This window comes from Drosophila busckii, chromosome 3L (assembly GCF_011750605.1).
Source record: "Drosophila busckii strain San Diego stock center, stock number 13000-0081.31 chromosome 3L, ASM1175060v1, whole genome shotgun sequence".
Lineage (NCBI taxonomy): Eukaryota > Metazoa > Arthropoda > Insecta > Diptera > Drosophilidae > Drosophila > Drosophila busckii.
In genome coordinates this window covers 4,661,828-4,675,863 of record NC_046606.1, presented here as the reverse complement: position 1 = coordinate 4,675,863, position 14,036 = coordinate 4,661,828, and the positions used below count along the sequence as shown (strand labels likewise).

The window sequence follows — 14,036 nt, the reverse complement described above, 5'->3', positions numbered from 1 at the left end:
AATTGCATAGGAAATAAATTTTTTATTTTTATTATATTTTATTTATTTATTATTATTTATTTATTTATTATTATTAATTTATTTATTATTATTTATTTATTATTATTATTAATTTATTTATTTTTTATTAATATCAAAAAGAAAGAGTTAAAATTGATTTATTTAAATTACAGTTATGCTGCTCTGAGTTTTTCTCCAACTTTTTCTTATACAGCTTTTATTTTATTTAAAATAAACACTAAAATATGTTAATTACACTTAACTATTTGCTATAAATTTTTATAGGCAATAAATAATATTTTTTTTATTTAAATCAATAAGAAATAGTTAAAACTGAGTTTTTCTTCAACTGCTTATACAACTTTTATTTTATTTAAAATAAACACTAAAATATGTAATACACTTGACTTTTTTGTTTAAAATTTTAAGCATAATTCGAGTTAATTCGAGTTGCTTTAAATTGTCATTTTAACGCGCATTCTAAGAAAAAATCTTATAAGCTGCTAGGTTCAAGGCTTACTTATTTTATATATAGACAATTATGCTCAGTTATTTTATTAAAAGTTAAATGCTTGACGCGCATTCAAAGGACTTAAACATAATTAGTTATTGAATTAAACTGCAGCTTGAGGCTTAAGACTTAAACTAGCGCACATTATGCAGTGTCTACTTTATATATCTGAACTTAGCTGCGCTGCTATTTTTAGTTAGCACAAAAATGAGCTCTAGCAATTTTGTTGCCGCTCTGCTGTTGACCACGAGGCGCGACTGTGCCACATAAAATTCCATATGAGCTTATTGGATACTCAACAAGTGTTGCTGCTGTTGTTATTATGTGTACACAAACCGCAGCATGCAACAGTGTGAAAGAGAGGGGGAGAGTGGGGGAAGGCGGCATATGCATTATATGAACTGTTGCTGTTGCTGTTTGAGCAGCAGCGTTTGCTCTTAGGTTAATATAATTAGTTTTGGTGTAAAATTATAAACGTCAACCGGCTGTGCATTAACATTTCAGACACACACACAAACAAGCGCAAACACACACATAGAAAGGGAAGAACAATTTTGTTTCAATATTTCGCGTAGACTGTAATTGTTGCCAAAATAATTTACATACATCACACACACACACGCACACACACACGCGCATATTTGCTACATTTTTCGATTATTTTATCATAGGCCAAATGTCAAACTCAACTGAGTGTGAAATTACTAAAATGGCGACGACGCAGACTGTTTATGCTCACTGTTACTTATAATTGCTGTCAATAGCACGCAAAAAAAGCAGTGAAAAGAAAAGCTGAAAATTACGCATACGCAGCGTAAGCTGAGAGCAGCAACACCTGCAGCTAAATTTTACAGCCAAATGACTTGGGGTTCATTGTCGTCTAACGGCGCACTAATGAATTCAACTGTGCGTGAAAATGCCGAGCAAAAGCAACAACAACAACAATGCGCAGCTTTGGCTAAAGCGAACAGACAGACAGACGGAGCAGCAGCTAAACTTAAAAGCGTCATTGAGTCCCGAGTACGCGCTATGGAATTTTAATGGGCTTTGTTGCCACAAAAGAGTTGCACGAACTTTTGTGCCGCAAAATTGCGTTAACTTTTTAGTAAGTCACTTGATGAACACCTTTTGAAACGCCCACGCAGTCAGCCCCACGCTACAGCGCAGGCTGCTGACCTGCAGCTTGATTTGGGTTACGCTTTGTCGCGTAATTGAGACAATTAAATTGACTTTGACAATGGCTTGGAAAGGCGAATCCTTTAAAGCAACATTAAAACTGAAAATTGCGCGCTTCAGTTGCACAGCTTGTTGCATATTTAGTATGCATTGCATTTGCTGCCCTTTGTGGCAAAGCTGCCAACTGATTTTGTTATGCAGCAAGCAACTCAAACATAAGGAGAGTGTGAGGGTTTTAGGCTAAGCCTTGACTCGACAGCACGCGTAATTGGAGCGTAATGTGTTAAAGCGACACAGGCACGTGAATTGCCTCTAATTCTGTGGCTGCCACACGCACACACACACACACACGCACAACTGTTGCATATTACATGACTTGATTACATTTCGCTTTGCGCATAAAAACAGCAAATACAACTATAACTACTACACATGTCTTTGCATAACTCCCCTAGCTATGGCTCTATAATATTTTTGCGCACAAAGTTTGCATGCAAATTAAGGCTACAGAGACTTTTAGCTTGTGAGTTGCCACACTCATAATTAAACTCAACAAAGGGTGTGAGTTTGACTTTGTGTTGCGCTGAGTGACGCTCGACAATTGACAATTGACTGGGCGATTGAATTACCTTTGCGCTTAAATCGATTAATTGTCAGTGCAGCGCGTAATTGTTTAAGTGATTTATAGCCTAAGCTGCTTAATTGCCTCAAGCGTAAACGCACTAATTAAAAGCAGTCAACTGCTATGCAAAAATTAAATCCATTAATTTAGCTCTGCATTGTGTTAAAGATTTATGCAAAAGTCTTTAGAAGTTAAATTGGGTTGAGTTGAATTTATTAAAAGCGAAATTAAAATAGAAAATTGCTCAATAATTTTAGATAAACAAAAATGTGGCTTAAAATTAAATAATTCAGAAAATAGGAAACGGCTCAATAATTTTAGATAAACAAAAATGTGGCTAAAAATTAAATAAACAGAAATTAAAACATTTATGTGCCAATATTTAAAACAAATTTAAACTGCTCACAGCGCATTTAAAAAATTAACACAATTTTCTTTGTTTATACTGAAAAATTAAAACAAATAAGCATTTTATTATTAGCTTTTGATAAAAATTAAATTAAATTATAATTGTAAAATTCCAAACTTCATTAAAATCAATTTAAGGCGCATATTACATTTTGCCTTTTAAAATCAAATCAACTGTTATGCAAAAATTAAATCCATTAATTTAGCTCTGCATTGTGTTTAAAATTGATGCAAAAGTCTTTAGAAGTTCAGTTCAGTTAATTAAAAGCGAAACTTTGGCAAAATTAAAATAGACTACGACTCAAACATTTTAGTTAAACAAAAATGTAGCTTAAAATTAAATAAACAGAAATTAAAGCATTTATGTGCCAATAAAATATAAATTTAAACTTCTGCACACAGCGCATATAAAAAATTAATACATTTATTTATTTTAATTGTAGCCTAGAATTAAATTCTATGGTATAGAATAGGGCAGAGCAAAAAGGCCTTCAGGTTGAAATTAATTCAATTTGCTTTGTATATAACAAAGAATTAAAACAAATAAGAAATTTATTAATAGCTTTTGCTAAAAGTCTTTTATGCAACATTAAATTATAATTGTAAAATTCCCTAGTCATCATTCATACACACACTCAATTTAAAGGCTTCGCTCTTTTGTCATTTAATAATCAAATTGCTTTGCAGACAGGGCGACAAGCCCACGAGGCTGCAAAAGCATTTTGCCAATTTTCAAATTTCAATTTCAATGCTAAACTTTTGACAGCTCGCACTTGTCTAACTGCAAATCTTTTGCATTTTTTAAACTGACTGACTGCATATGGGGAAATGTAGTAAAATTTTAACCAGAGCCCTGGAGCAGCTTTTACGCCAAAAATGCTTCAGCAAATGTTGAAAGCGAAGCACGTCAAAATTTGCATGCGCTGCCATGTGGCAGTGTGTCTCTCTCTCTCTCTCTCTCTCTCTCTCTCTCTGTCTCTTGCATACATTTTTTATTTGTTCTGCTTGCGCTTTTTGGTTAACATTGCAATTGAGCAAACAAGACTCGTTTTTTTCTATTTCAATACGCTGCGTGAAATTTTATTGTGAAATTCGTTTGATTTTTGCTTGCGGAGCTTAAATAGTTAGAATTGCTATTTTTAGGTTTTTCTATTAAACAAAAAGCAACAGGCAACCCAAGGGGCAATAACGATTTGGCCAGATTTTGTGGCAGCATTTTTCAATTTTTTTTTTGCGTTACTAATCCGCCGCGTGCGCGCTGCTGCGAAAAATAATATAAAGCAAGCAGCGCAAAATTTGAGCTGGGGCGGGTTTTCATTTTCATTTGGTTTTAGTTGCTTTTCTTTTTATTATGGAGCGCATTTGCTTGTTTGCTTTTGATTTAACGCTACAGTCAAAGCTTAAAGCAATGTGCAGTTTTTAATATACGGATTTGATTGAAATTCTATTGTCGCATGACTTTTGTTTTCATTAAGCACTACCTGGCGTATGTGTGATAAGCGACTAAAGCTGCAGCGTCATTGCAGCAGCGTCTAAACGTGACCAAATTGCTGCATCATGGCCACAACCAAAATCGAAATCGAAACATTACATACGACATTGAAAATAATGCGTAAGTAATTGTGGAACACAAAAGTCAAGATCAGAGATCAATGGCAATGGTGATGTTTGTAGAATGTGCGGCACACAATAAAATATTGACAGTTAGCTTTGTTGAGTGCAAAATATTCTACGGGCCCAAGCAAACAAACAAACAAACAGTTTAAGACAAATAGTTAAACAGTCAAGAGTCTCCGAATGGACAGCGGCTAAAGCTAAGGTCAGCCCAACATGATCGAACGTGCAGATCAAACGCAACTAAGTTCGAACTTCGAAGATGCTGCCAACAGCAACAAAAACTATTGCGTTAGATTTGTTAACGAAGCTTAAATTGAAGATACCGGTTATCGAACTTGAACTTGGCTGCTGCTAATAATTCATATAAATAGTTGCAACAATTTCAAACAGTCAGTGCATTAAGCAATAGTAGCTGAAGTAATAAACATGGTAAGCCACTTATAATAAATGGGCGCTAGCTGGTGACTAACATTTAACTTTAGTTCAATTTCAAGTGTGCAATTTGTTTGCTGCTGTGCGTTTTATGCGTGGCACAGTCGCTGCCGCTTGCGCGTTTAAGTCGCGATGTTTCACACTTGCCGCTGGAGTATTTGCCACCTGTGGTGCTGCCACCGCTGCCTAGTCGCGACTACTTGCCACCTGTGGAACAGCATGCCGCAAGCTTGTCGCATGTGCTGCAACCGCCGCATGACTACTTGCCACCCAACAATGAGTACTTGCCACCAGCTGAGAAGCTGCAAGAAGCGACAACAGAGGAGGTGCCAACAACAACTGAAATTGCAACTACAGCTGAGCCTGAGTCTGAGGCAGAGCTCACAACTGTTGCGCCTTTGGAGCTGCCCGCAGGCACTTTAGATGCTGCGGGTTATCACTATGACACACCTGCTGATGCCGCCGACTTGTCACCTGTTGTTGTGGGTGAATATTTGCCACCGCTGGATGACAATGCTGTGTTGGAATCCTTGCCAGGCAGCGATGAAAGCGCCGCACTCTTAGCTGATGGTTATCACTATCGCGCCATACGTCGTCTGCGTCATTGAGTCCTACACATCTTGTTACTGTTGCTTATTTTTACCACGCACCAAGCCAAAGGCTTTGGCAATAAAAGAATTTCCGTTGAAATGCTCACAGTCTAAGGCGACAACTCAATTAGACAAGCGTTGCGTGTTGCTCTCACAATTTCATTTATATTGATGACAGGAAATTAGAAAAATGTTTTCATTCTGTTTGCCACACACACACACACACACAGACACACATGCGCGCAAGGCGAGAAAACTGTTTCCAGTTTCATCAGCTCAATCTTTGTCTTTCATGTCCTGTTGCCTGTTTAGCTTGCTATCTCACTCTCTCTCTTTGTGTGTGCAACACAATTGATTTGTGTTCTCTGCCTTTGTTGTTGTTGTTGACGTTTACATTTCTCAATCCTTGCGCGCTGCTGTCGCTGTCAGGACATTTCGCCGCTGTTGACACTGCTACGTCTTCCAAACGCTGCTTTTGTTGCCTTTGACCTCAGTCTCTCTCTCTCTCTCTAGCCCGCATACATTTTGATTAGGCTAGCTTTACTTTTTTTCTTTTATTTTTTTGTGTGTGTGTGTGTGTTTCATTGTCAATAATTCAGCAGCAGCAATTTTGTTGCCATGTTTTCAATTTGCTGCATTAATTTTGCAGAAACTTCTTGTTACAAAATAATTTTTACAAATGACAGTTTGTGAATTATTTATTTAACTGTTAGCTGCGCTCGTGGTTAGTTTAGCAACAATTTTGCGCACATTTTGGCGTTTAAATTTATATTTTAATGCAGTAAACAAAACAATGTTGACAGCAAAGTTTTCAATTTTGCGGCGTTGTTTATGAGCAGCGGCTCTCTAATTGGAAAATTGATTTTTGTTAATTAATTGCAGCTCTAATGAGGTCTTTGAGCAGTTGTGCTAGGCTATTTATTAGTAAATTAAATTGGAATCCACTTTAAAGTACATTATGCTTATTAATTATTAGTATTATTTATAGATTTCAATAGCATTAATAATAGATTTATTTCTTGTTGAGCTGTCGACTTTAATAGACTAATAATAGTGGCTAATTTATTTTAAGAGCTAATGGTCTTTTATAGTATTAAAGTAGAAATTTTGTATATTAATATAATTGCAAATAGAATGTATATGTATTTATATTTTTATTATGCCCCGGGCTTGCTAAAATTAAGACTAATAATAGTAGCTGCATATTGATTTTAGAACCTAAAGTAAACTTTATTGATCGGGTAGAAATAGTTGGCATTTTGTATATGAATATAAATGTGAATAGATCTAAGAATATATATAATTCTTATTAGTACGATTATTTTTATTTATTTATTTAATTCAACTATGGACAGTCGAAGAAAAAAGAAAATGATTTGTTTTTAGGTTTGATAAACTTATAGAAGAGAATTAGAGAAGCACTTTGCGAACTTTAAGGCATTAACAATAGTAGTAGAAAAGAATTAATTCCAAGCGTACTTTAGATACTCTATAAAATGCTATAAAATACATTTTTATACACTTGGACATTTTTATAAATATGAAATGCTTAAGCTTAATCTCTTTTTTTTTAAATTAAATTATTTATTGCGGCCTTTTTGGCCATAGACTTGTTAATTAATGGGATTATTTATGTAGTGTATTTATGATATTCTTCTGTTAGGTGAATTCTTTTCAATCTTCTTATTGGTAGCGGGTTGACCAGATTGCTAGCCAACGAGTTGGGAGGGGCCATGAGTTTGTCTGCATATCCGAAGCTTAATCTACTTGCATATTTATAAGCTTGTTTTGAAAACAATATTGATTGAATTGTATTATGTCCATTAACTAGAATTAGCTTTAACTTTTGAATGCTCCAAGGGTTCGCCACTCTATTTGTCTTAAGTGATTGATCACTTGGACCCTTAGCGCTCTATTATGTAGCCTATTTATATAAAAAAAAAGGGAAAAGGCATTGAATGGTTGGTGGAGCAACAAGTGGCCACAAGCAACTGCAATTTGCGACCGCCAACAAATGTTGTGGTTGCCACAACAGACAGTAGCGCCTGCCCCAACAACTTGCAGCACAAAGAAACTAAAATAAGTATTTATGTGTGTGTACAAAAGGGCAACAGCTTTTAGTGCAGGCAACGCTGTAGGGGGTGGGTGGGTGGTTGGGTGTTGCTTTATTACTTTTAGTTGCAAACCGCAGCGCAGCGCCAAGTCCAAGCAAAACAAACACCTGTAAGCGCAACTTGCCACACGCAACGCACAACGAGTTGAATTCGTGCGTCGATGTTTCTGTGTGTGTGTGGCAGCTTCGTTCGAAATGGAAACTGAAAGCTTGCAGCCAGTCGAAAGCTCTTCTATCAATTTTGAACGAAAGTGCCGAGCAGCGTGGCCAAACATAAAAGCTGAACGGCTCGGAAAATTCAACTCAGTCGCGAACTCAGCGTTGTATAGAAAACGTGTGCGAAAAATCAAAGAAAAGCGTTAAACGTGCTACAAACTAAAAAAAATTGCAAAGTGTTTAAAAACAAAAGTTAGTTATAAAAAAAAAAAATTATAAAAAATTATTATATACAAAAAAATAAATAAAAAGTGAACTTTAATTAAATTTGATTAGCGCTGTTGATAAAAAAAAATGCGCAACAATTGCAAACAAATTGACAAAATTGAAATGCCAAAAATTAATGCACAATTAAATTGAAACTTTCAGCGTAAGCAAGTTAAAAAGCAATTAAAATGCATTTAAATTAAAACACAATGTTATGAATATCGCTGTGACAATAAAATATCAATTGTTATTTATTTATTGAGTTTGCTGCCCGTCTGTGGTTTAGTTTATTGTATAAAATTTATTACAAATTGCATTAAGCTTTTGAATTTACAACGTTAGTTGTTGTTGTTGTTGTTGCTGCTGCCACAGATACAAAAGTTTATTAATAAACCTTTGGAGTACACAATGCACACACATACACACACACTGAGATATGAAAAACGCGTATACGCGCCGTTGACTCGCTTGTGTGTGTGTGTGCAACGCTTTTGTGTTTATTAATAACAAAGTAATCAGACATTGTAATCTTGCCACACAAAGCGTATTACAGCAGTAATAACAATGCCCCAGCCCCAACAACAACAACAATAATTCCTTGAAAAATCAAACGCTCCCCCCCACCTGCACCCCTTTGTCAATTTATGGTTTATCAGCGCTTGAGCGTCTGTCTAGGCTGCAATGTTGCTGCTGCTGCTCCTGCGGCAATTGTTATGCGCGTCGCACTTCCGCCTCAAGTAGCAGCAACAACAAACAGCAGCAAATATACAAAACAAGCGCAAATTGCTACACAGCTTGTTACGTTACGTTTCGTTTCGTTTCATTTGTGTTTTGTATTATTTTCTAATTTTGCGCTTCATTTGCGCGCGGGCGTTCAAAGAATCAAAAAAAAAAAAATACAAATGCCTGTTTTTGATTTTGTGCCAATTCGCTTTGTGTTGCAGCAAGTTGCAGCAGTGGGTCAAACTAATTAATTTATAATAACAGTAACAAGCGCTGTACCCCTGAATTTATGTTAAAGCCAAAACGCGTTGGCGGCGGCAGCAGCAGCAGCAACAAATCAGTTTTAATTTAAGAATTTTTGTTTGGAGTTGTGCGTAAAAAAGGCAACTTTTGCTTTATTTTATTCATGCGTTCGTTTCGTTGCTTGTTTGCACGCTTGGCCAAAGGCAGCAGCAGCAGCAACAAAATAAAACAAATAAAAGACGCAGCAGCTCAAAGTGAAGTGTGCGTGTGTGTGTGTGTGCGTGTGTGTGTAGGCAACTGGTATTTATAATAATTATTTGACATATTTTTTATTTGTGTGGCATGCCACAGCGCACAGCTCACACACACATGTATAAATAAATAATCATTATTCAAAAAGTACATTTAACATTTTGCTGCATACTTCAAGGCGTTTGTCGCTCGTTTGAAATTTCAAGAGGTAAGCCCCAGACAGTCGAACACATAAATTCCATTTACATGTTAATTTGCTGCAGTTCACATTTAATTATTTAATTATGTTGCAGTCAAGCTTCATTTGCCACACACAAGCTACGGCTTTGGCTTTGGCTTCTCTATGGCTTTAAGTAGTTTTTTTGGGGCTGCTACATTTTGTGGCAAGTGTGTGCTATTGTTAATGTCAGTTGTGGTGCCAAGCACACGTTCCACGCTGATCTCTCTCGCTTTCTATGGCATAAATTATTAAGTATACGTAATGAGCTGCGCGCCACACAAAACTGCAATATGCGCAACTTTCTGGCAACTGCGGTCGCTGCCTGCTAATTATCCTACACCTGAATTTAGTAGCTTATTAAGTCTGCCTAACATATTCTCGCCTAGGTGCTACACTTCGAGCTTTAAGTTTTGGTTTAGTCTTAGAACTTTGCTGAGCCCCAAGCCTTGGCATCAAAGTTAGCTACCAAGTTGTCTGTGCTTACAAGTGTTGAAGATACTGCATCAATAAAATATTAAACAAGCTTCACGCACACACACTTGACTATGGAAACTGCATAAATGTTTGCTACTGTGTTTATGTTTATTAAAGTCAAATAACTAAAGTTAGCTTTACTACTACTTGCTGACTATTTTACTGAATATCTTAATAGTAATGTTTTTAGTAAGTTACCCACTTAGGCTTAATTTCAATATATCAAATATATCAAACTAAAGTAGCTGGGGCTGTGACTTAAGCAAATTTATGAAAATTTAAAAAGTTGCTTAAGCATTTAAAGTGTTTTCTGTATTTCAGCTTATCAAACTGTTTAAATTTGTTTCAAAACCGACAACTAATGTTTTTAATAAGTTATTTAATCCCCTTAAGCTTTATTTCAATATTAGGCTTTTAGTTTTTGCTTAAATGAGCGTAAATTGCAAACTTCTTGATAAAATTTATAAAAATCTAAAAAGTTGCTTAAGCATTTAAAGAGTTTTCTGTGTTTCAACTTATCGTAGCGTTTAAATTTGTTTCTTGTTTTGGGTTCTGCTGCTTTTTTGTATATCAAACCTTAATTAATTAATTATTAATTTAATGGCACTTCAAATAGTTTTATTCAATTTGAAAGAAACTTTTTTTTCACTTACTTTATTTTATGTGTGACAAAAGTTTGAATTTTAATGTTGAGCTCTGCTTCTAAAACAAAACTAATTTAGTTAACTTTCAAAAGTCATGCGCTGAAAACTAAAATTAGTAATGATAGTGAAGAACTTGATCTTTATTTACTTGCATATAATATAAGCATTAAATTTAACTTTGTGAATTTGATGAGCTTCAATGATTCGTAGCAAAAACAACGCGCTAATTAGTGTGTCTATGTGTGTGTGTGTGTGTGTGTTTACGCTCATTACTCAAGCGGCTAACAGAACGTTGTAAGGCCAATTGGCAATGTCATTTAGCAATTAGTAATTGATTTTGGCCAAAGCAGCAGCAGATCCTTTAAAGCTCGCCACACACACAAACAAATCCAATCAACTGTTGAGTGCGTAATTTTATTCATGACTGTGGGCTGGGGCATAAATAAGCTAAAGACTCATTAGCTGATGGGTTTAATATTTTGTTTAGCTACGCAGAACACGCAACGTTGAATGCCTCAATGAGTTGCAGGTCTAGTCAATTTGGCTTAGTTGTCCTTGAACTTGCTGCAGCTGTCATTAGATTGTGAATAAAAATATTTGTGGTTACGCTGCACGAAATTTATGGCATACAAAATGTTTGTTTATTGTCAGCTGCTTGTTCGGTCAGTCAGTCAGTAAATTCTCGACATGTATAAAATCAATGATGAGCTAAAAGCTGCTGCTGCTTGCTGCCTTCAACTTGGGTGGGCCGCCCAGACTGCTGCTGGCTGAAAGCCAAATCAGCACTTGACAGCGCCTTGTGGCAGCTGCGGGCGCAAAGGACAACGCAGCTCATTGACAGTCAACACTTAAATGCAGCAGGCTAAGGCTAGGCAAGGCGACTCTGAGCTGTGCTGTATATTAATTAAATTTGCAGCAAAAGCACAGCAGACAGCACAGCAGCTGGCATTTAAAAATAAACAAGTTTTGGGGGTAGGAAAGACACAGAACGACCGCAAAGCTTCAGTTGCAGGCTGCAGGACGTTGGCATATATGGCATGCAAAGGATATTATGCTGAAAAGCAAACAAAAGCAGCTCAGTGGCAGCTCTCGACTCTGCAGGGAGTGCAAAGTGCAACAATTCCAAGACATGTGTGCAAAGTTTCTTTTCTTTACGCTTAGACTCTCCAGGTATGTTGCTTGTTTGTCTGTCTGGGTTAACTTGATCATGTCACTAAATTAGTAAGTCAGCTTGACTTGCTTAAGTTGCCCCAAAAAATTCTCAGCACTTTTGTTAGCTAGTTAAATTGACTTGGGGCTGTTGAATGTGTTTTTATGCCTGTAGCTGTTAAAACCAAAAGTTTATTAATTGTAAATATTGTTTAGTTTAAGCAGCCAGCTATATATATTCGTAATGTAATTTTATTTTTATACCGACGTCGTCGCATCCAGCACGATGAATTTTCCGGCTGGGGATATGCAAAAAGAAAAGCAACGCAAGACGCACGCAAAAAAGGAAAACTCCACTCTATGAAAAGAGTGAGCTTATAAATTTAGCTGCAGGCTCTCTGTACTCTGATTTATGCATTTTTTAAATTTTATAAAATAGTTTGGCTATATTAATCAAATTTGTTGTAGTTTGAGCACAAGCAGCAAGTTTTAGTTTGTGATTATGTTAATAAAAACGTATACACAATTTATTTTATACACACACGTGTATTTTATTGTTACCTTAGCTTTTGTTTTTGTCAGTTCACTGCTGGGAATAAACTGAATAATTGTGCAATAAATTCGATTTCGAAATTTACTGCAGCTAGCAGTTTGTTTATTAGTTTTTATTTAGCAAACTATCGAGCACATATTTTAGTTATTTGTTGTTAAATGTTTTTACTTTAACCTTTTTCAAACTACTTATGGCTACTTACGGTTTCATTAAAAGTGCTTAGCTTAAGTTTGTGGCGTTTTCAATGCTCAATAAATATAAAGCTGCTTTGATAGACTTAAGTTGCTTTGCCTTTTTAAACATTTTGTGCGCCTTTTGTGCAAATTCTATATGCAAACTGCTTTTTATTAGACTGAATGGCAGACATTTGTTGACTATAATAAATGCAACAACCTGACTGGCTTGACTTTAAGTTTCAATATTTATGCACACTAAGCGTCAAAAGTTGATTGAGTTGATTTTGCGTGCTAGTTGCAGCTGCCAACGCTGCGTATGAGTAACATGCATATAGCGCATACGTCCCAGTAGACAGCAGCGCACGCTTAAATTGCAGGACTAGCTTTTTTTATTAGCTGTCATAGCTGTTTGTGTTTTTTTTGCATTAATTTCAAGCAAATTCCCAAACACCTTTGCGTCAATTGAAAGCAAACAAAATACAGTTACAGCCAATGCTTAAAGCACACATACACATGCAAATATACAACACTGTGTGTGTGTGTGTGAGCTAAAGACAACACATGGCAGCATAGCAATTGCTAAAAATATATAGAGAAAGTGGGAAAGAGAGAGCGCGAGCAACTTGTATATAAGTTAGTTAGTATTAGTTGCTGGCTAACTTGCTATATATAAAGCATAGCCAAGAGTTGTGTGTGTGCTGCTAAATACCAGCAGCTGTTTTTGCCCAGTTAATAAATGAATATGCATGAGCGCAAACTGTGCTGTGCGCTGCTTAGAGTGGGTGGCGATGTTTTGCTACTTGTTACTGTTAAGCTGCTTATCAAATTTGTTGTGCGATTATTAATATTTTTTTTTTTTGCGCTGCTTGTCAGTTACTGTTATTGTTGTACGTATTGTTTACCAAGCCATTAGTGCCATTAATCTAATGCATTGCTATTGAAGCGTGTCTCGCACTTGTTGTTGTTGTTATGCTAAAGTTTATTTCTTCGACTGTGTGTAATTCAAATGCTATAAATAGCTTAAAGCGCTAGGCTTTCAATAATTAAAACAGCTGCTGTCTAAGCTCTAGGATTATTTTTAAGTGCAAGAGTAAAACTTAAAACTGCCTCAGCAGCTTTCAGTGCTAGGTGCCACTAAACTTTTGCTTTAATATTTAAACAAACTGTTTGACTTAGCAACACTTTTTGCTTTAACATATTTTAATTGATTAATTGTATTAGTATCAAGTGTTTGCTTTAGTTAATTACATAACTGCGCTGCTGCCATTTGGCTTGCCACAACTTTTTTGTTGTTTTTCTCAGAATTTTCTCTTTGCCTTGTTTTGCTTTTAGCTTTCAATTCAATATTTGGCTGCGTGTATATTTTAGTCATCAACTTTTTGTTTTTACTGACAGTTGTAATATTATAGCACCTGCTTGTTCAAGCTTTTTCCATTATTTTATGCCTGCCTGTCTATGGTTTTTTGCATTTTCCGTGTGTCACTTTTTGGTTTTTTTTTTTTTTGGCAACAAAACAATTTGTTTATAGCGCGCTGCTTTTGACATATTTATGCCGCCGCCGGCCGAAGCTCTAAATACGAACTCTACTGCCGCCTCTTGAACCTCAAAAATCGAAGAGCAGCATAAAACAAAAAGCAGCTAAAAAGCGAAACAATAGCCTGAGCTAAAAAATACAACAGCAAAAAGCAAAACCAGGAACGCCCTGACCCA

At 35.9% G+C, this 14,036-nt stretch overlaps 1 protein-coding gene across 1 annotated transcript; it reads left to right on the top strand.

Annotated features, from left to right (window-relative positions):
* Positions 1–4,547: 4,547 nt before the first annotated feature.
* LOC108598034 lies at positions 4,548–5,374 on the top strand. Its single transcript, XM_017984649.1, has 2 exons — positions 4,548–4,622; positions 4,829–5,374. Exons 1-2 carry the CDS (start codon positions 4,548–4,550, stop codon positions 5,372–5,374), a joined length of 621 nt encoding a protein of 206 aa, XP_017840138.1.
* The last annotated feature ends 8,662 nt before the right edge of the window (positions 5,375–14,036 follow it).